A 20,466-nucleotide genomic window follows, 5' to 3' on the forward strand; every position below is an offset into this window, starting at 1 on the left:
ACGTAAATATAATGAATTTAAAAATATTAAGTAAATAATGAGTGCTTTCCATGTAGCGTTCCATAAATCGATCAAGCATCATGCTATCTTTGTCACTCACTGATGTGAGGCAAGAACAGAATAATGCTTGTGTCAACTTGTGTCATGAAATGGAAAGTACCCAGCAAACACAATATTACATGTAACGTGCATGTTTATTATAATTTCCTATTCAACAATATAACTGTTATATAACAGTAATATTGTGGAGTAGGAAATTACAATTAACATGCACGTTACATGTAATATTGTATTTGCTGGGTATCCATTATTAATTTGTAAAATATTTTTTCTGTTCTAGCAAGTTGTAGTACATTTACAAATATTATTGGATGTATGGAAGGTAATGTAATAATTTTAACTGTATACTTGCTTTCGTAAAATGGTTTAAGCATATAATTATTTTTTAAAAGAGGGTAAGGAAATTGAAGAATTCTAGCAACTGTTTACAGGTTTGTAAGTGACAAGTAGCCTGTTCTTTTTAGCTGCTAAACTGCAATAAGCGATAGTAAGAAAAATATAAGCCTGTTCGTTTTCGCTGCATTGCTGAATTAGCGCAATAAATTAGAGTGAGAAAATCTGTATTAATCTCATTTTAACTTATTGCACCGGTTCAGTAGTGCAGCGAAAACGAACAGATCTTATGTCTCACTTTAACTTATTGCACTTGTGCAGCAATACAACTAAAGAACAAACTAAAGATTATGTGTAATTGTGTAAACTTGTGAACAGTTGCTGACTTTTTTCAGTTATTGTCTTTTATTTCGAACATGTTGGACAAATGACTAAATTTTGTAAATAACTTTTGTAAATACATATACAAAAGTGTATCTAATATAATAAGTGTCTACTGCATATTAGATGTATCCAATTTGCATCAAATATTGAAATAATAGTATTTCTTTAATCATTATAGGTACACATTTGGACTACACCAGAAACTCTATTATTATTAAACATATATGATGAATATAAGGATGAATATTAGAATGGAAAAGGAACAGTTAAATAATACTGGGATAAAGTTGCAAAAGCTATGCAAGACAAAGGATATGATGTAACGGGCATGAAATGTTCAATAAAGTTTCAGGCCTTAAAACGAACATATAAATCAATTATGGATCATAATAACAAAAGTGGGAATAATCGCAAAGAATGGGAATATCTAAAAGTATAAGATTTTTTAAGTTTATTCTTACATAAAGATATATATATATGTTATATGTTTATTAATGTTAATACATCGACATTTAATTATAAAGATCATGTTTTTGCCTCAGATTATGAATGAATTGTTTGCGGATAAACCTTGGATCAAACCTTTGGCTGTGGCAGGATCAAATGTGGATGAAGATGAGAAAGAGAATACACCACAGGAAAAATGTAAGGTAAAACATGCCTTCTGTGTCCTACATAAGTAAAATGAATTGTAAAAGTGTGTTCGACATTTATAATTTTAGGTATTAAAAAGAGAAAGTTGAATATACTTATACAAGACTATATCATATAACAAGGAAGAACAAAAGAAACGAAGAAAGTTTAGAGAAAAAAAATATGAAGAGAAACAAATTGCATTTAAGCGATTACAAGATTTAATGCAAAGATTGATAGAAAAAGAAAAGAGTAAGAAAAAAGTAAAGTAGATTGAGTGAGAAAGAAAAACGGATAAAGGATATAATGCTTATTTTGTTCATTACAAAGTTTTGAGTTTAAGTTCAGAGCTTTTTTTATTTTTGAGTGAGAAAGAAAAACGGATAAAAGAGAGAATGTTTGTTTTATAAAGTTTAGAATTTTAGTTCAGAATTTTTTTATTTTTGAGTGAAGAAGAAAAACGGATAAAGGATAGAATATTTATTTTGTTCATTACAAAGTTTAAAGTTTAAGTACAGAGTTTTTATATTATATTTCTTTGGCAATATCATATACTGAAATGTGATAAAAATTTTATTTTGTTTTTATTAACTGTTTATCAACAAAAATTAGTACAGTTCAATGACTAGGTTTATTATCTATGACAGTATAAGAAAAGACTGAATATATATTAACTATATATTAATATAAACCTAAATTAAAACTTACTTTTAATAATATTTTGTCCTTGTTAAAATATAATATATAGTTATATAAAATAAAAAGAATCGAGATATGTGACATAGTAATATTTATTTCTGTATTTAAAATATACTAATATAAAAGTATAAAGTAAACATCTTTTCTTTCTTTCACATCGTTTAAACATTTTGTAAATAGTACATAATTGCATTTCTTTTCTGTATACCTTCTCTGTGTGCAGCATTGTCTTCTAATATTTGTTAATCAGCCTAATATCATGCTTCTTGCATGATATTAGGCTGATTAACAATAATAGGAATATCTATTATATCATTATTCAATAAGCAAATATTGTGCACAATGCAACAAGCAATTATATATTTGGGAATTAAATCCGTTCTTTGCATTGGAAGTGTGTCTAATATACTTCTAAAACGACCTTTTAGGAGACCTAATGATCGCTCCACGATCATTCTAGCAGAAGAGAGACGAACATTAAAATATTTTTGTCTTTCTGATAGATGACCATTATCCTTAAATGGTACCATCACATATTTTGTTAATTGATATGCTGCATCACCTAGGATATGGCAATCATGAGGAAAATTCGCATCCGTACACATATTTTCGAATTTAGATAATTTAAAAACGCATGTCGTGCACGGAACCAACCTGTCCTGCATAACAATGTATAAATTGTAATTGTGGATTACAAATTACCTAAAACATTATAATTTTTCAATGTTGACATCATACATTAATAATGATATAAATGAAACATTTGCTATTAATAAGTACATGATTTGTGTATGTGTGTGCCCGCATACTAAAAGGTTGACTGTAATTTTTGGAATGAGTTTGTAAGCTCTATCTTGTCCAATGGGAATATTATACCATGAAAAAACGAATTCTTCCATTAAATAGAAGGAGAGTTCACAAATTCATTACAAAAATTACAGATAACTTTCTAGTCCACGATAGTACAATATATTTCACACTTTTAACATCATCCAGTAAAAAACAAACATGTCTACAGTATTAAAAACATTTTATCATATATTAATATTAAAATATTAATAACATTAACTTACTTGTAGTTGAATCGAATGAAACCCTTTTCTGTTTATGTATGATTACTATGTTCTTGTGGAGCAGTAATTTTTACATGTGTTCCGTCTACTGCCCCAATAACATTTGGAAAACCATATTGCTGTTCCATGGTATCCATGCTTTGTTGTGCTTCTTCTATAGTTGGCCATTTAATAAAACTTGTAATTTTTTTATACAGTACATGTACAACTTTTTGCACACTTCGCCATGCTGTAGCTTTACCAACATTAAATCTATCTGAAACACATCTGAACAAAAAATTTATTACATATACCTATTTTATACAAATCCAAAGTTATAATTCAATTTACTTATATGCTTCTTACCTATAGGAATTTGGTGTAGCCATAATCCAAATAGCTATGAGTAGTTGTTTTTCAGGCGATATTGGTTGCTTGCCATATCTATTACTCTGTTTCCAGAGGCTTGGTTCCAAGAGGTCTTAATAGTTCTAATAATATTTGAAACGTACTCCGTTTCATCCTAAAATAAAGAATAGCTATTATAAAAAGATAAAAGTTAATTTATTCAATATGGCATTTATGTATGTAAACTGTCAAAATTTTATCTGCATATTTTTTCTTACCGAAAATGCATTTTGAATTCTTCATCGGTGTACAAGGGTACAATGTTTTCAACATAATTCTGGTAATGTTTATGCGATATTGTATTCGTCTTTTGCACAATTAATAATAAGAGCAATTCATGTTCCTCATCTGATGTTTCACTGTCTGATTCATCTGATGATTCCATTAAATATTTCGCGAACTCACAAATCATTTCAAGTTTTTTATCCATTTTGACAATTTCGTTTATATTGATAGGTTAATATTTTAAATCAATCGCAGTACTGCGGACATCGTTCCGTTATTGCAGTACTATAACGTAAAGAAGCAACATCAGTAATAATGGAACGATCTTTGTAGCTTTACCGAGTGATGTCACATTGTCAGTACTTACAGTGAATATCGGAACGCAGCCTGAATAAGAGGGTCTTGATCAAGTTGATCTTAAGGCTGCGTTCCGATATTCACTGTAAGTAAGTAAGTACTGACAATGTGACATCACTCGGTAAAGCTACAAAGATCGTTCCATTATTACTGATGTTACTTCTTTACGTTATAGTACTGCAATAACGGAACGATGTCCGCAGTACTGCGATTGATTTAAAATATTAACCTATCAATATAAACGAAATTGTCAAAATGGATAAAAAACTTGAAATGATTTGTGAGTTCGCGAAATATTTAATGGAATCATCAGATGAATCAGACAGTGAAACATCAGATGAGGAACATGAATTGCTCTTATTATTAATTGTGCAAAAGACGAATACAATATCGCATAAACATTACCAGAATTATGTTGAAAACATTGTACCCTTGTACACCGATGAAGAATTCAAAATGCATTTTCGGTAAGAAAAAATATGCAGATAAAATTTTGACAGTTTACATACATAAATGCCATATTGAATAAATTAACTTTTATCTTTTTATAATAGCTATTCTTTATTTTAGGATGAAACGGAGTACGTTTCAAATATTATTAGAACTATTAAGACCTCTTGGAACCAAGCCTCTGGAAACAGAGTAATAGATATGGCAAGCAACCAATATCGCCTGAAAAACAACTACTCATAGCTATTTGGATTATGGCTACACCAAATTCCTATAGGTAAGAAGCATATAAGTAAATTGAATTATAACTTTGGATTTGTATAAAATAGGTATATGTAATAAATTTTTTGTTCAGATGTGTTTCAGATAGATTTAATGTTGGTAAAGCTACAGCATGGCGAAGTGTGCAAAAAGTTGTACATGTACTGTATAAAAAAATTACAAGTTTTATTAAATGGCCAACTATAGAAGAAGCACAACAAAGCATGGATACCATGGAACAGCAATATGGTTTTCCAAATGTTATTGGGGCAGTAGACGGAACACATGTAAAAATTACTGCTCCACAAGAACATAGTGAATCATACATAAACAGAAAAGGGTTTCATTCGATTCAACTACAAGTAAGTTAATGTTATTAATATTTTAATATTAATATATGATAAAATGTTTTTAATACTGTAGACATGTTTGTTTTTTACTGGATGATGTTAAAAGTGTGAAATATATTGTACTATCGTGGACTAGAAAGTTATCTGTAATTTTTGTAATGAATTTGGGAACTCTCCTTCTATTTAATGGAAGAATTCGTTTTTTCATGGTATAATACTCCTATTGGACAAGATAGAGCTTACAAACTCATTCCAAAAATTACAGTCAACCTTTTAGTATGCGGGCACACACATACACAAATCATGTACTTATTAATAGCAAATGTTTCATTTATATCATTATTAATGTATGATGTCAACATTGAAAAATTATAATGTTTTAGGTAATTTGTAATCCACAATTACAATTTATACATTGTTATGCAGGACAGGTTGGTTCCGTGCACGACATGCGTGTTTTTAAATTATCTAAATTCGAAAATATGTGTACGGATGCGAATTTTCCTCATGATTGCCATATCCTAGGTGATGCAGCATATCGATTAACAAAATATGTGATGGTACCATTTAAGGATAATGGTCATCTATCAGAAAGACAAAAATATTTTAATGTTCGTCTCTCTTCTGCTAGAATGATCGTGGAGCGATCATTAGGTCTCCTAAAAGTCGTTTTAGAAGTATATTAGACACACTTCCAATGCAAAGAACGGATTTAATTCCCAAATATATAATTGCTTGTTGCATTGTGCACAATATTTGCTTGTTGAATAATGATATAATAGATATTCCTATTATTGTTAATCAGCCTAATATCATGCAAGAAGCACAAATATTAGAAGACAATGCTGCACACAGAGAAGGTATACAGAAAAGAAATGCAATTATGTACTATTTACAAAATGTTTAAACGATGTGAAAGAAAGAAAAGATGTTTACTTTATACTTTTATATTAGTATATTTTAAATACAGAAATAAATATTACTATATCACATATCTCGATTCTTTTTATTTTATATAACTATATATTATATTTTAACAAGGTCAAAATATTATTAAAAGTAAGTTTTAATTTAGGTTTACATTAATATATAGTTAATATATATTCAGTCTTTTCTTATACTGTCATAGATAATAAACCTAGTCATTGAACTGTACTAATTTTTGTTGATAAACAGTTAATAAAAACAAAATAAAATTTTTACCACATTTCAGTATATGATATTGCCAAAGAAATATAATATAAAAACTCTGTACTTAAACTTTAAACTTTGTAATGAACAAAATAAATATTCTATCCTTTATCCGTTTTTCTTCTTCACTCAAAAATAAAAAAATTCTGAACTAAAATTCTAAACTTTATAAAACAAACATTCTCTCTTTTATCCGTTTTTCTTTCTCACTCAAAAATAAAAAAAGCTCTGAACTTAAACTCAAAACTTTGTAATGAACAAAATAAGCATTATATCCTTTATCCGTTTTTCTTTCTCACTCAATCTACTTTACTTTTTTCTTACTCTTTTCTTTTTCTATCAATCTTTGCATTAAATCTTGTAATCGCTTAAATGCAATTTGTTTCTCTTCATATTTTTTTTCTCTAAACTTTCTTCGTTTCTTTTGTTCTTCCTTGTTATATGATATATAGTCTTGTATAAGTATATTCAACTTTCTCTTTTTAATACCTAAAATTATAAATGTCGAACACACTTTTACAATTCATTTTACTTATGTAGGACACAGAAGGCATGTTTTACCTTACATTTTTCCTGTGGTGTATTCTCTTTCTCATCTTCATCCACATTTGATCCTGCCACAGCCAAAGGTTTGATCCAAGGTTTATCCGCAAACAATTCATTCATAATCTGAGGCAAAAACATGATCTTTATAATTAAATGTCGATGTATTAACATTAATAAACATATAACATATATATATATCTTTATGTAAGAATAAACTTAAAAAATCTTATACTTTTAGATATTCCCATTCTTTGCGATTATTCCCACTTTTTTATTATGATCCATAATTGATTTATATGTTCGTTTTAAGGCCTGAAACTTTATTGAACATTTCATGCCCGTTACATCATATCCTTTGTCTTGCATAGCTTTTGCAACTTTATCCCAGTATTATTTAACTGTTCCTTTTCCATTCTAATATTCATCCTTATATTCACCATATATGTTTAATAATAATAGAGTTTCTGGTGTAGTCCAAATATGTACCTATAATGATTAAAGAAATACTATTATTTCAATATTTGATGCAAATTGGATACATCTAATATGCAGTAGACACTTATTATATTAGATACACTTTTGTATATGTATTTACAAAATATTTACAATTTAGTCATTTGTCCAACATGTTCGAAATAAAAGACAATAACTGAAAAAAGTCAGCAACTGTTCACAAGTTTACACAATTACACATAATCTTTAGTTTGTTCTTTAGTTGTATTGCTGCACAAGTGCAATAAGTTAAAGTCAGACATAAGATCTGTTCGTTTTCGCTGCACTACTGAACCGGTGCAATAAGTTAAAGTGAGATTAATACAGATTTTCTCACTCTAATTTATTGCGCTAATTCAGTAATGCAGCGAAAACGAACAGGCTTATATTTTTCTTACTATCGCTTATTGCAGTTTAGCAGCTAAAAAGAACAGGCTACTTGTCACTTACAAACCTGTAAACAGTTGCTAGAATTCTTCAATTTCCTTACCCTCTTTTAAAAAATAATTATATGCTTAAACCATTTTACGAAAGCAAGTATACAGTTAAAATTATTACATTACCTTCCATACATCCAATAATATTTGTAAATGTACTACAACTTGCTAGAACAGAAAAAATATTTTACAAATTAATAATGGATACCCAGCAAATACAATATTACATGTAACGTGCATGTTAATTGTAATTTCCTACTCCACAATATTACTGTTATATAACAGTTATATTGTTGAATAGGAAATTATAATAAACATGCACGTTACATGTAATATTGTGTTTGCTGGGTACTTTCCATTTCATGACACAAGTTGACACAAGCATTATTCTGTTCTTGCCTCACATCAGTGAGTGACAAAGATAGCATGATGCTTGATCGATTTATGGAACGCTACATGGAAAGCACTCATTATTTACTTAATATTTTTAAATTCATTATATTTACGTTCACTAGTTGCTTGTGGTAACATATATTGTTCTTTGGCTTTTGCCAACAACAACGTTGCAAAATTCATATCTATAAAAGTAAAAATAATATTAATATTTATAAAATGTTGACAATATAAATTGTATACTTACTTCTTCGTGCTTTTTCTGCATCTCCGCTACTTAATATTATTTTATATTCTTTGTTATCTTCCGCATCGATCAGACACACTTCTTCTATAGGTGCCGCCATTTTTCTACTGCGAATGCCTTACCTCGCGAGCCGCAGTAACGAAAGCAGGAAGTGACGACAAAATCTATTACGTCATATGGACACGAAAATGCTTTGAAAGTTTACTGTCGCGAATATCGGAACGGCATTCGCAGTGCTGCCAGTACTGGCAGTGAATATCGGAACGCAGCCGTAATATCAGCCTTAGGGCAAGAGCACAGGCTTTTGCATAATACATAATACATAACACATAAGAGAATAAACCAATTAGTTTTCTTGATTTCCTTCCTCATGACAGAAATGAAGAACTCTGATTGGTTGATTCTCTTATGTGTTGTGTATTATGCGTTATGCAGAAGTCTGTGCTCTGGCCCTTATACCTCGTCTACAACAGAAGTCATAGAGTCATAAGTCGTACAAATTGACCAATCGCGGTCGATTATTTTTCTCTTACCGGACTATGATTGGTCAATTTCTACGACTTACGACTCTACGACTCTACGACTTCTATTGTAAACGAGGTATTACAGCTATTGTAGACGAGCCTTTAGAGAGAAGGATGCGAGTCGATGGGATGTGATAAGTGCACGCGTCATGGCGGCCAGTATCGACGCTGTTGAGATATTAAGTTGTTTCGGATTAGTGAGCTGAACTTTTAGTTTGTTCCAAAACAAATTTCGGTTACCGCGATACAATATGGTCATTTGAAAAACCGATAAAAAAATTCGACTCGAATATTCTAACAAGAACTGACTGTTGAAGACACAATAACGCAGCTTGCCGTTGACGCATGTGTCAATAGAAAAGTGTCAATGCTATCAATATTCGCAGTAGGCAGTAAAGAATTCTGTGTATTCGATGATTATGCTGACACGTTGACGTTAAATATTATCGAGTGTAAGGTCGAGTGGATCGGTGATAGCGATGCGTCATATTATATTCGAATTACGCATTCGCATCTCGTTTATTCGACAGAAGGTGGAATCTTGGTGCAAGAAGAAACAAATGGAGCTTCGTGGTTATCATCAGTCTGCCACAAGGCTGAATTGCATAGTTGACGTGAATGAAAATTATCATCGTTAGAATTGCGGTAGACAATAAAAAGCGGCACGCACACATCGGATATAACATTAAACGGCTGGCTCGTTAGGGACAGTCAAAGGCGTGAATGCATTGCAAGGGGCAAACACGTTATCGTCGTCGCCGTCGTCGTCGTCGTCGCCGCCGCCGCCGCCGCCGCAAGCCGTGATCGACCAAGGAAACGATGAGAACAGCAATGGCTAATAATGGCAGTAATATGCAACACTCGACGTAAGGTCCGCGTCGAACATACCACGAAGGTTTCTGTTATGCTGTTGACTCTATACAAAGATACTCGTTTGCGAAGAATAGCAGTGGATCGCGGTAGAACGCGACCGGAAAGGAAGCGAGGGAAGGGTAAAAAGGGTGCCGTCGCCGGTTCGGAGCCGGCATATTAAATCGCGGTGGCCTAACAAGCCTTCGCTCTGGAAAATGAACTCCATGCTATATACTTTGTATGGGTTCGCGATATTCTTTATGATATTCTGGTCGGGCATGTGGGTAGTGCATATGTTGGCGTTGATTGCAGGTCGTTGGAAATTACATCGTAAAGTAAACCAAGTACCGAGTTACGAAACGCCTTTACCAGGTGTTTCTGTAATAAAACCATTGATGGGTGTTGATCCGAACCTCTTTGGCAATCTCGAAACCTTCTTCACAATGGAATATCCTCGATATGAGCTTCTATTTTGTGTAGAGGACGATTCTGATCCTGTGTTGATGCTGGTACGCAAACTGATTGAAAAATATCCGGAAATCGAAACCAGTCTCTTTGTCGGTGGTTGTAACGTAGGAGTAAATCCAAAGATCAACAACATGCAGCCAGCTTATGAGGCTGCCAAGTACGAACTTGTGCTGATCAGTGACAGTGGTATACGCATGAAGGAAGACACTCTATTGGATATGGTGAATTATATGACGGATAAAGTAGCTTTGGTTCACCAGATGCCATTCACCTGTGATCGAGAAGGTTTTGCTGCTGCTTATGAAAAGATATTTTTCGGTACTGTGCAATCGCGAATGTATCTGGCAGCAGATTTACTTAGGATAAACTGCCATACAGGAATGTCGGCTTTATTAAGGAAATCCACTTTAGACGAGGTCGGAGGTTTAAAAGTGTTTGGTATTTATCTTGCGGAAGACTTTTTTTACGCTAAATCGTTGACTGATCGTGGCTGGCGCATCACCGTGTCCTCACAACCGGCGCTTCAGAATAGCGGTCACTGCGAGTTAGATACTTTTCGAGCAAGATTACGACGATGGGCCAAGCTGAGAGTGGCAATGTTACCTACGACGATTGTTTTAGAGCCACTGAGCGAGTGTTTTGTCCTGGGTGGTTGTGCTTCTTGGGCAGCTAGTGTGTTATTCGAGTGGGATTCTCTAGTTTTCTATTTAGTACACATACTTTTGTGGTTTATGTTCGACTGGACGTTACTGTGTGTTGTACAGAACGGTCCGCTACCATTCAACAAACTTGAATTCGTGTGTGGTTGGTTACTCAGCGAGACCACGAGACCGTATCTTTTTTTTCAGGCTGTCTTGGATCCTCTTATACAATGGCGATCGCGCGTTTACAAGCTCAAGTGGGGTGGCATTGCGGAAGAGGTTAAAGCAAAAATTAAATATTAAGAATTAAGCGTATGTTTGCGTGCGTGCGTTCGTTTATGTAATTAGAGATAAAAAGAACATAAGGACACAATGGTCTTTTTCTTAATCAATTTATTTATCAGTATGTGTAATTATACAAGGTGTTTAATTATCTTATATGTAGATTTATCTCTCATATTCTTTAGTATTTCAAAATTATAACCTTGGTTTAAAATAATAAGATTTTTGAAAACTAATCTCAAGAAGAATAATATCAATAAGATATATTTTGTTTTGTTTTTAATGAATTCTGATAAAATCTTAACTTGCCACTTTATTGACCTAATTAAATACAATATTTTAATTTAATATTACATTTCGCAGGTTTAAAAAATACTATGTTCTATATTGTAATACAATTTGTATTATATAGAATCAGGTTGAAATTTGAAACATATATAGGATATAATAGTGCGTATGATTTTTTAGACACTTCTAATGATTAAAAGAAAAGATAAAAGTGAACATTTATCTGCTTCATACAGACTACAACTTGCGATAAACATTTTTGAAAAAAGAATTTTCTTTATAAAAATCAAAGTTACCTCAGATTTTTTAAATGGCACCATGCAATTTTTTTATATAATATTGTACAGGATTTTGAAACAAATTCAATGCACTATTAGAAATGTCACTTTTATTAATAAAAATATAAGAATAATAAAAGAAAACTCTAATTTATGAAAATAAATGTTAAAATTGCTTGTATCTTTCTGAAAAAAAATCCTGTTCTTTCTAACAAATTATGCATATTATATTATTATACTATTTGGATCCAAAGTTGCATAAGCGGTATTTTTTTCTTGAAAATTTTTTAATTATTGTTATTGAACATTATTAATTATTGTTTGATATATAAGAGCTTGCAGATATCTTTATAAAAAAAAATCTATCAGAGACNACATCGACATTTAATTATAAAGATCATGTTTTTGCCTCAGATTATGAATGAATTGTTTGCGGATAAACCTTGATCAAACCTTTGGCTGTGGCAGGATCAAATGTGGATGAAGATGAGAAAGAGAATACACCACAGGAAAAATGTAAGGTAAAACATGCCTTCTGTGTCCTACATAAGTAAAATGAATTGTAAAGTGTGTTCGACATTTATAATTTTAGGTATTAAAAAGAGAAAGTTGAATATACTTATACAAGACTATATCATATAACAAGGAAGAACAAAAGAAACGAAGAAAGTTTAGAGAAAAAAATATGAAGAGAAACAAATTGCATTTAAGCGATTACAAGATTTAATGCAAAGATTGATAGAAAAAGAAAAGAGTAAGAAAAAAGTAAAGTAGATTGAGTGAGAAAGAAAAACGGATAAAGGATATAATGCTTATTTTGTTCATTACAAAGTTTTGAGTTTAAGTTCAGAGCTTTTTTTATTTTTTGAGTGAGAAAGAAAAACGGATAAAAGAGAGAATGTTTGTTTTATAAAGTTTAGAATTTTAGTTCAGAATTTTTTTATTTTTGAGTGAAGAAGAAAAACGGATAAAGGATAGAATATTTATTTTGTTCATTACAAAGTTTTAAAGTTTAAGTACAGAGTTTTTATATTATATTTCTTTGGCAATATCATATACTGAAATGTGATAAAAATTTTATTTTGTTTTTATTAACTGTTTATCAACAAAAATTAGTACAGTTCAATGACTAGGTTTATTATCTATGACAGTATAAGAAAAGACTGAATATATATTAACTATATATTAATATAAACCTAAATTAAAACTTACTTTTAATAATATTTTGTCCTTGTTAAAATATAATATATAGTTATATAAAATAAAAAGAATCGAGATATGTGACATAGTAATATTTATTTCTGTATTTAAAATATACTAATATAAAAGTATAAAGTAAACATCTTTTCTTTCTTTCACATCGTTTAAACATTTTGTAAATAGTACATAATTGCATTTCTTTTCTGTATACCTTCTCTGTGTGCAGCATTGTCTTCTAATATTTGTTAATCAGCCTAATATCATGCTTCTTGCATGATATTAGGCTGATTAACAATAATAGGAATATCTATTATATCATTATTCAATAAGCAAATATTGTGCACAATGCAACAAGCAATTATATATTTGGGAATTAAATCCGTTCTTTGCATTGGAAGTGTGGTCTAATATATTCTAAACGACCTTTTAGGAGACCTAATGATCGCTCCACGATCATTGCTAGCAGAAGAGAGACGAACATTAAAATATTTTTGTCTTCTGATAGAATGACCATTATCCTTAAATGGTACCATCACATATTTTGTTAATCGATATGCTGCATCACCTAGGATATGGCAATCATGAGGAAAATTCGCATCCGTACACATATTTTCGAATTTAGATAATTTAAAAACGCATGTCGTGCACGGAACAACCTGTCCTGCATAACAATGTATAAATTGTAATTGTGGATTACAAATTACCTAAAACATTATAATTTTTCAATGTTGACATCATACATTAATAATGATATAAATGAAACATTTGCTATTAATAAGTACATGATTTGTGTATGTGTGTGCCCGCATACTAAAGGTTGACTGTAATTTTTGGAATGAGTTTGTAAGCTCTATCTTGTCCAATAGGAGTATTATACCATGAAAAAACGAATTCTTCCATTAAATAGAAGGAGAGTTCCCAAATTCATTACAAAAATTACAGATAACTTTCTAGTCCACGATAGTACAATATATTTCACCACTTTTAACATCATCCAGTAAAAAACAAACATGTCTACAGTATTAAAAACATTTTATCATATATTAATATTAAAATATTAATAACATTAACTTACTTGTAGTTGAATCGAATGAAACCCTTTTCTGTTTATGTATGATTTACTATGTTCTTGTGGAGCAGTAATTTTTACATGTGTTCCGTCTACTGCCCCAATAACATTTGGAAAACCATATTGCTGTTCCATGGTATCCATGCTTTGTTGTGCTTCTTCTATAGTTGGCCATTTAATAAAACTTGTAATTTTTTATACAGTACATGTACAACTTTTTGCACACTTCGCCATGCTGTAGCTTTACCAACATTAAATCTATCTGAAAACACATCTGAACAAAAAATTTATTACATATACCTATTTTATACAAATCCAAAGTTATAATTCAATTTACTTATATGCTTCTTACCTATAGGAATTTGGTGTAGCCATAATCCAAATAGCTATGAGTAGTTGTTTTTCAGGCGATATTGGTTGCTTGCCATATCTATTACTCTGTTTCCAGAGGCTTGGTTCCAAGAGGTCTTAATAGTTCTAATAATATTTGAAACGTACTCCGTTTCATCCTAAAATAAAGAATAGCTATTATAAAAAGATAAAAGTTAATTTATTCAATATGGCATTTATGTATGTAAACTGTCAAAATTTTATCTGCATATTTTTTCTTACCGAAAATGCATTTTGAATTCTTCATCGGTGTACAAGGGTACAATGTTTTCAACATAATTCTGGTAATGTTTATGCGATATTGTATTCGTCTTTTGCACAATTAATAATAAGAGCAATTCATGTTCCTCATCTGATGTTTCACTGTCTGATTCATCTGATGATTCCATTAAATATTTCGCGAACTCACAAATCATTTCAAGTTTTTTATCCATTTTGACAATTTCGTTTATATTGATAGGTTAATATTTTAAATCAATCGCAGTACTGCGGACATCGTTCCGTTATTGCAGTACTATAACGTAAAGAAGCAACATCAGTAATAATGGAACGATCTTTGTAGCTTTACCGAGTGATGTCACATTGTCAGTACTTACAGTGAATATCGGAACGCAGCCTGATAAGAGGGTCTTGATCAAGTGATCTTAAGGCTGCGTTCCGATATTCACTGTAAGTAAGTAAGTACTGACAATGTGACATCACTCGGTAAAGCTACAAAGATCGTTCCATTATTACTGATGTTACTTCTTTACGTTATAGTACTGCAATAACGGAACGATGTCCGCAGTACTGCGATTGATTTAAAATATTAACCTATCAATATAAACGAAATTGTCAAAATGGATAAAAAACTTGAAATGATTTGTGAGTTCGCGAAATATTTAATGGAATCATCAGATGAATCAGACAGTGAAACATCAGATGAGGAACATGAATTGCTCTTATTATTAATTGTGCAAAAGACGAATACAATATCGCATAAACATTACCAGAATTATGTTGAAAACATTGTACCCTTGTACACCGATGAAGAATTCAAAATGCATTTTCGGTAAGAAAAAATATGCAGATAAAATTTTGACAGTTTACATACATAAATGCCATATTGAATAAATTAACTTTTATCTTTTTATAATAGCTATTCTTTATTTTAGGATGAAACGGAGTACGTTTCAAATATTATTAGAACTATTAAGACCTCTTGGAACCAAGCCTCTGGAAACAGAGTAATAGATATGGCAAGCAACCAATATCGCCTGAAAAACAACTACTCATAGCTATTTGGATTATGGCTACACCAAATTCCTATAGGTAAGAAGCATATAAGTAAATTGAATTATAACTTTGGATTTGTATAAAATAGGTATATGTAATAAATTTTTTGTTCAGATGTGTTTCAGATAGATTTAATGTTGGTAAAGCTACAGCATGGCGAAGTGTGCAAAAAGTTGTACATGTACTGTATAAAAAAATTACAAGTTTTATTAAATGGCCAACTATAGAAGAAGCACAACAAAGCATGGATACCATGGAACAGCAATATGGTTTTCCAAATGTTATTGGGGCAGTAGACGGAACACATGTAAAAATTACTGCTCCACAAGAACATAGTGAATCATACATAAACAGAAAAGGGTTTCATTCGATTCAACTACAAGTAAGTTAATGTTATTAATATTTTAATATTAATATATGATAAATGTTTTTAATACTGTAGACATGTTTGTTTTTTACTGGATGATGTTAAAAGTGTGAAATATATTGTACTATCGTGGACTAGAAAGTTATCTGTAATTTTTGTAATGAATTTGGGAACTCTCCTTCTATTTAATGGAAGAATTCGTTTTTTCATGGTATAATACTCCTATTGGACAAGATAGAGCTTACAAACTCATTCCAAAAATTACAGTCAACCTTTTAGTATGCGGGCACACACATACACAAATCATGTACTTATTAATAGCAAATGTTTCATTTATATCATTATTAATGTATGATGTCAACATTGAAAAATTATAATGTTTTAGGTAATTTGTAATCCACAATTACAATTTATACATTGTTATGCAGGACAGGTTGGTTCCGTGCACGACATGCGTGTTTTTAAATTATCTAAATTCGAAAATATGTGTACGGATGCGAATTTTCCTCATGATTGCCATATCCTAGGTGATGCAGCATATCGATTAACAAAATATGTGATGGTACCATTTAAGGATAATGGTCATCTATCAGAAAGACAAAAATATTTTAATGTTCGTCTCTCTTCTGCTAGAATGATCGTGGAGCGATCATTAGGTCTCCTAAAAAGTCGTTTTAGAAGTATATTAGACACACTTCCAATGCAAAGAACGGATTTAATTCCCAAATATATAATTGCTTGTTGCATTGTGCACAATATTTGCTTATTGAATAATGATATAATAGATATTCCTATTATTGTTAATCAGCCTAATATCATGCAAGAAGCATATATTAGCTGATTAACAAATATTAGAAGACAATGCTGCACACAGAGAAGGTATACAGAAAAGAAATGCAATTATGTACTATTTACAAAATGTTTAAACGATGTGAAAGAAAGAAAAGATGTTTACTTTATACTTTTATATTAGTATATTTTAAATACAGAAATAAATATTACTATGTCACATATCTCGATTCTTTTTATTTTATATAACTATATATTATATTTTAACAAGGACAAAATATTATTAAAAGTAAGTTTTAATTTAGGTTTATATTAATATATAGTTAATATATATTCAGTCTTTTCTTATACTGTCATAGATAATAAACCTAGTCATTGAACTGTACTAATTTTTGTTGATAAACAGTTAATAAAAACAAAATAAAATTTTTATCACATTTCAGTATATGATATTGCCAAAGAAATATAATATAAAAACTCTGTACTTAAACTTTAAACTTTGTAATGAACAAAATAAATATTCTATCCTTTATCCGTTTTTCTTCTTCACTCAAAAATAAAAAAATTCTGAACTAAAATTCTAAACTTTATAAAACAAACATTCTCTCTTTTATCCGTTTTTCTTTCTCACTCAAAAATAAAAAAAGCTCTGAACTTAAACTCAAAACTTTGTAATGAACAAAATAAGCATTATATCCTTTATCCGTTTTTCTTTCTCACTCAATCTACTTTACTTTTTTCTTACTCTTTTCTTTTTCTATCAATCTTTGCATTAAATCTTGTAATCGCTTAAATGCAATTTGTTTCTCTTCATATTTTTTTTCTCTAAACTTTCTTCGTTTCTTTTGTTCTTCCTTGTTATATGATATATAGTCTTGTATAAGTATATTCAACTTTCTCTTTTTAATACCTAAAATTATAAATGTCGAACACACTTTTACAATTCATTTTACTTATGTAGGACACAGAAGGCATGTTTTACCTTACATTTTTCCTGTGGTGTATTCTCTTTCTCATCTTCATCCACATTTGACCCTGCCACAGCCAAAGGTTTGATCCAAGGTTTATCCGCAAACAATTCATTCATAATCTGAGGCAAAAACATGATCTTTATAATTAAATGTCGATGTATTAACATTAATAAACATATAACATATATATATATCTTTATGTAAGAATAAACTTAAAAAATCTTATACTTTTAGATATTCCCATTCTTTGCGATTATTCCCACTTTTATTATTATGATCCATAATTGATTTATATGTTCGTTTTAAGGCCTGAAACTTTATTGAACATTTCATGCCCGTTACATCATATCCTTTGTCTTGCATAGCTTTTGCAACTTTATCCCAGTATTGTTTAACTGTTCCTTTTCCATTCTAATATTCATCCTTATATTCACCATATATGTTTAATAATAATAGAGTTTCTGGTGTAGTCCAAATATATGTACCTATAATGATTAAAGAAATACTATTATTTCAATATTTGATGCAAATTGGATACATCTAATATGCAGTAGACACTTATTATATTAGATACACCTTTGTATATTTATTTACAAAATGATTTAGTCATTTGTCCAACATGTTCGAAATAAAAGACAATAACTGAAAAAAGTCAGCAACTGTTCACAAGTTTATACAATTACACATAATCTTTAGTTTGTTCTTTAGTTGTATTGCTGCACAAGTGCAATAAGTTAAAGTCAGACATAAGATCTGTTCGTTTTCGCTGCACTACTGAACCGGTGCAATAAGTTAAAGTGAGATTAATACAGATTTTCTCACTCTAATTTATTGCGCTAATTCAGTAATGCAGCGAAAACGAACAGGCTTATATTTTTCTTACTATCGCTTATTGCAGTTTAGCAGCTAAAAAGAACAGGCTACTTGTCACTTACAAACCTGTAAACAGTTGCTAGAATTCTTCAATTTCCTTACCCTCTTTTAAAAAATAATTATATGTTTAAACCATTTTACGAAAGCAAGTATACAGTTAAAATTATTACATTACCTTCCATACATCCAATAATATTTGTAAATGTACTACAACTTGCTAGAACAGAAAAAATATTTTACAAATTAATAATGGATACCCAGCAAATACAATATTACATGTAACGTGCATGTTAATTGTAATTTCCTACTCCACAATATTACTGTTATATAACAGTTATATTGTTGAATAGGAAATTATAATAAACATGCACGTTACATGTAATATTGTGTTTGCTGGGTACTTTCCATTTCATGACACAAGTTGACACAAGCATTATTCTGTTCTTGCCTCACATCAGTGAGTGACAAAGATAGCATGATGCTTGATCGATTTATGGAACGCTACATGGAAAGCACTCATTATTTACTTAATATTTTTAAATTCATTATATTTACGTTCACTAGTTGCTTGTGGTAACATATATTGTTCTTTGGCTTTTGCCAACAACAACGTTGCAAAATTCATATCTATAAAAGTAAAAATAATATTAATATTTATAAAAATGTTGACAATATAAATTGTATACTTACTTCTTCGTGCTTTTTCTGCATCTCCGCTACTTAATATTATTTTATATTCTTTGTTATCTTCCGCATCGATCAGACACACTTCTTCTATAGGTGCCGCCATTTTTCTACTGCGAATGCCTTACCTCGCGAGCCGCAGTAACGAAAGCAGGAAGTGACGACAAAATCTATTACGTCATATGGACACGAAAATGCTTTGAAAGTTTACTGTCGCGAATATCGGAACGGCATTCGCAGTGCTGCCAGTACTGGCAGTGAATATCGGAACGCAGCCTCAGTCGAGACCGTCTTAAGGGTCTGCAGGAGCCACACTAGAGACCTCTTGCGGAGACCCGCGAACTAGGCAAAATTATATTGCAAATTATGAACAAAATACGAAGAGAATCATAATATATGATATTTATAATCAGGAGAAACGTCCGCATGCTCGTACAAAGCGCTTTTTTGGAAAAAAGGTCTAAATAAAAATCGAATAAAAATTTTGAATGAACGTTCATTCCGCGGTGCAGCACGAGCCTATATTTTCATTTATTACAAATTTTCAAGAACCTAAATGCAAAATCGCGCTCTGTACCGACCTAGATATTAATATAAGGAAGATGCCTATGTAAGTCTGATAAGCAAATATGATGTCTGCGTGGCAAAATATGCTACACGGAAAATACACGGAAAGTGTAGCCTAGCTGTTGGGGAGAGAATGCGGGAGCAGTTCCCCTAACTGCCCTCCTCACGGTCCGACAGGTAGACATCACGCAGGGGTTTTAGTCGGTAAGAGTCCGACATAACCCCCGCCCCTCCCCAAGGGGGCGGAGGTATCTATGATGGATTTCCCCTGAACAAAAAAAAAAGAAAAAGTGTAGCCTAGCTGCACTATGGTGCAGTCTATATGACCTAACCTTCCTGCCTTGCGTTCGCGCGAACAATGCATTAGGATTAGCGTATATATGAGCAGTGCATAAGTATTGCCGTGTGTATGTGTATGAATATCTTCCAG

The 20,466-nt window shown here is 31.0% G+C and overlaps 5 protein-coding genes, 1 long non-coding RNA gene and 3 pseudogenes across 10 annotated transcripts; 5 read left to right on the top strand and 4 right to left on the bottom strand.

Annotated features, from left to right (window-relative positions):
• The first annotated feature begins 1,043 nt into the window (after window positions 1–1,043).
• Window positions 1,044–1,968, top strand: LOC112589619 (uncharacterized; annotated as a pseudogene).
• A 283-nt stretch (window positions 1,969–2,251) lies between these two features.
• On the bottom strand, window positions 2,252–3,999 carry LOC112589621 (putative nuclease HARBI1; annotated as a pseudogene).
• Window positions 4,000–4,185: 186 nt separating this feature from the next.
• Window positions 4,186–5,916, top strand: LOC112589613 (putative nuclease HARBI1). 3 transcript variants are annotated; one of them, XM_025303592.1, is made up of 5 exons: window positions 4,186–4,236; window positions 4,327–4,618; window positions 4,722–4,878; window positions 4,957–5,224; window positions 5,596–5,916. In XM_025303592.1, the coding sequence occupies exons 3-5, from the start codon at window positions 4,856–4,858 to the stop codon at window positions 5,896–5,898; spliced, it is 594 nt and encodes a 197-aa protein (XP_025159377.1). In that variant the 5' UTR covers window positions 4,186–4,236; window positions 4,327–4,618; window positions 4,722–4,855; the 3' UTR covers window positions 5,899–5,916. The 3 variants fall into 3 exon arrangements, with proteins under 3 accessions (XP_025159377.1, XP_025159376.1, XP_025159378.1); XM_025303593.1 differs by having other exon boundaries at window positions 4,236–4,618; window positions 5,596–5,643; window positions 5,738–5,862; XM_025303591.1 differs by having other exon boundaries at window positions 4,233–4,618.
• Window positions 5,917–6,283: 367 nt separating this feature from the next.
• LOC112589609 (uncharacterized) lies at window positions 6,284–7,427 on the bottom strand (annotated as a pseudogene).
• Window positions 7,428–9,163: 1,736 nt separating this feature from the next.
• On the top strand, window positions 9,164–11,605 carry LOC105186070 (ceramide glucosyltransferase). Its single transcript, XM_011146022.3, has one exon. The coding sequence runs from the start codon at window positions 10,110–10,112 to the stop codon at window positions 11,304–11,306; it is 1,197 nt and encodes a 398-aa protein (XP_011144324.1). The 5' UTR covers window positions 9,164–10,109; the 3' UTR covers window positions 11,307–11,605.
• Window positions 11,606–12,287: 682 nt separating this feature from the next.
• LOC112589614 (uncharacterized) lies at window positions 12,288–12,503 on the top strand. The gene is made up of 2 exons (XR_003113667.1): window positions 12,288–12,367; window positions 12,444–12,503. It is a non-coding gene; the product is annotated as an uncharacterized LOC112589614 (long non-coding RNA).
• A 1,054-nt stretch (window positions 12,504–13,557) lies between these two features.
• Window positions 13,558–14,387, bottom strand: LOC112589620 (putative nuclease HARBI1). Its single transcript, XM_025303596.1, has 3 exons — window positions 14,127–14,387; window positions 13,708–13,755; window positions 13,558–13,616 (listed from the first exon to the last, which is right to left on the bottom strand). The coding sequence occupies exons 1-3, from the start codon at window positions 14,262–14,264 to the stop codon at window positions 13,596–13,598; spliced, it is 207 nt and encodes a 68-aa protein (XP_025159381.1). The 5' UTR covers window positions 14,265–14,387; the 3' UTR covers window positions 13,558–13,595.
• Window positions 14,388–15,185: 798 nt separating this feature from the next.
• On the top strand, window positions 15,186–16,878 carry LOC105186068 (putative nuclease HARBI1). Its single transcript, XM_025303595.1, has 5 exons — window positions 15,186–15,561; window positions 15,665–15,821; window positions 15,900–16,167; window positions 16,538–16,585; window positions 16,680–16,878. The coding sequence occupies exons 2-5, from the start codon at window positions 15,799–15,801 to the stop codon at window positions 16,698–16,700; spliced, it is 360 nt and encodes a 119-aa protein (XP_025159380.1). The 5' UTR covers window positions 15,186–15,561; window positions 15,665–15,798; the 3' UTR covers window positions 16,701–16,878.
• Window positions 16,879–17,269: 391 nt separating this feature from the next.
• LOC105186069 (uncharacterized) lies at window positions 17,270–19,773 on the bottom strand. Of its 3 annotated transcripts, XM_025303598.1 has the most exons (5): window positions 19,476–19,773; window positions 19,341–19,412; window positions 18,961–19,002; window positions 18,141–18,397; window positions 17,946–18,031 (listed from the first exon to the last, which is right to left on the bottom strand). In XM_025303598.1, exons 1-4 carry the CDS (start codon window positions 19,573–19,575, stop codon window positions 18,324–18,326), a joined length of 288 nt encoding a protein of 95 aa, XP_025159383.1. In that variant the 5' UTR covers window positions 19,576–19,773; the 3' UTR covers window positions 17,946–18,031; window positions 18,141–18,323. The 3 variants fall into 3 exon arrangements, with proteins under 3 accessions (XP_011144322.1, XP_025159382.1, XP_025159383.1); XM_011146020.3 differs by lacking the exons at window positions 19,341–19,412; window positions 19,476–19,773 and adding an exon at window positions 17,270–17,851 and having other exon boundaries at window positions 17,929–18,031; window positions 18,961–18,991; XM_025303597.1 differs by lacking the exons at window positions 18,961–19,002; window positions 19,341–19,412; window positions 19,476–19,773 and adding an exon at window positions 17,270–17,851 and having other exon boundaries at window positions 17,929–18,031; window positions 18,141–18,574.
• Window positions 19,774–20,466: the final 693 nt, after the last annotated feature.

This window comes from Harpegnathos saltator, unplaced genomic scaffold, assembly GCF_003227715.2.
Source record: "Harpegnathos saltator strain DR-91 unplaced genomic scaffold, Hsal_v8.6 scaffold557, whole genome shotgun sequence".
In the NCBI taxonomy this organism is placed as follows: Eukaryota; Metazoa; Arthropoda; class Insecta; order Hymenoptera; family Formicidae; genus Harpegnathos; species Harpegnathos saltator.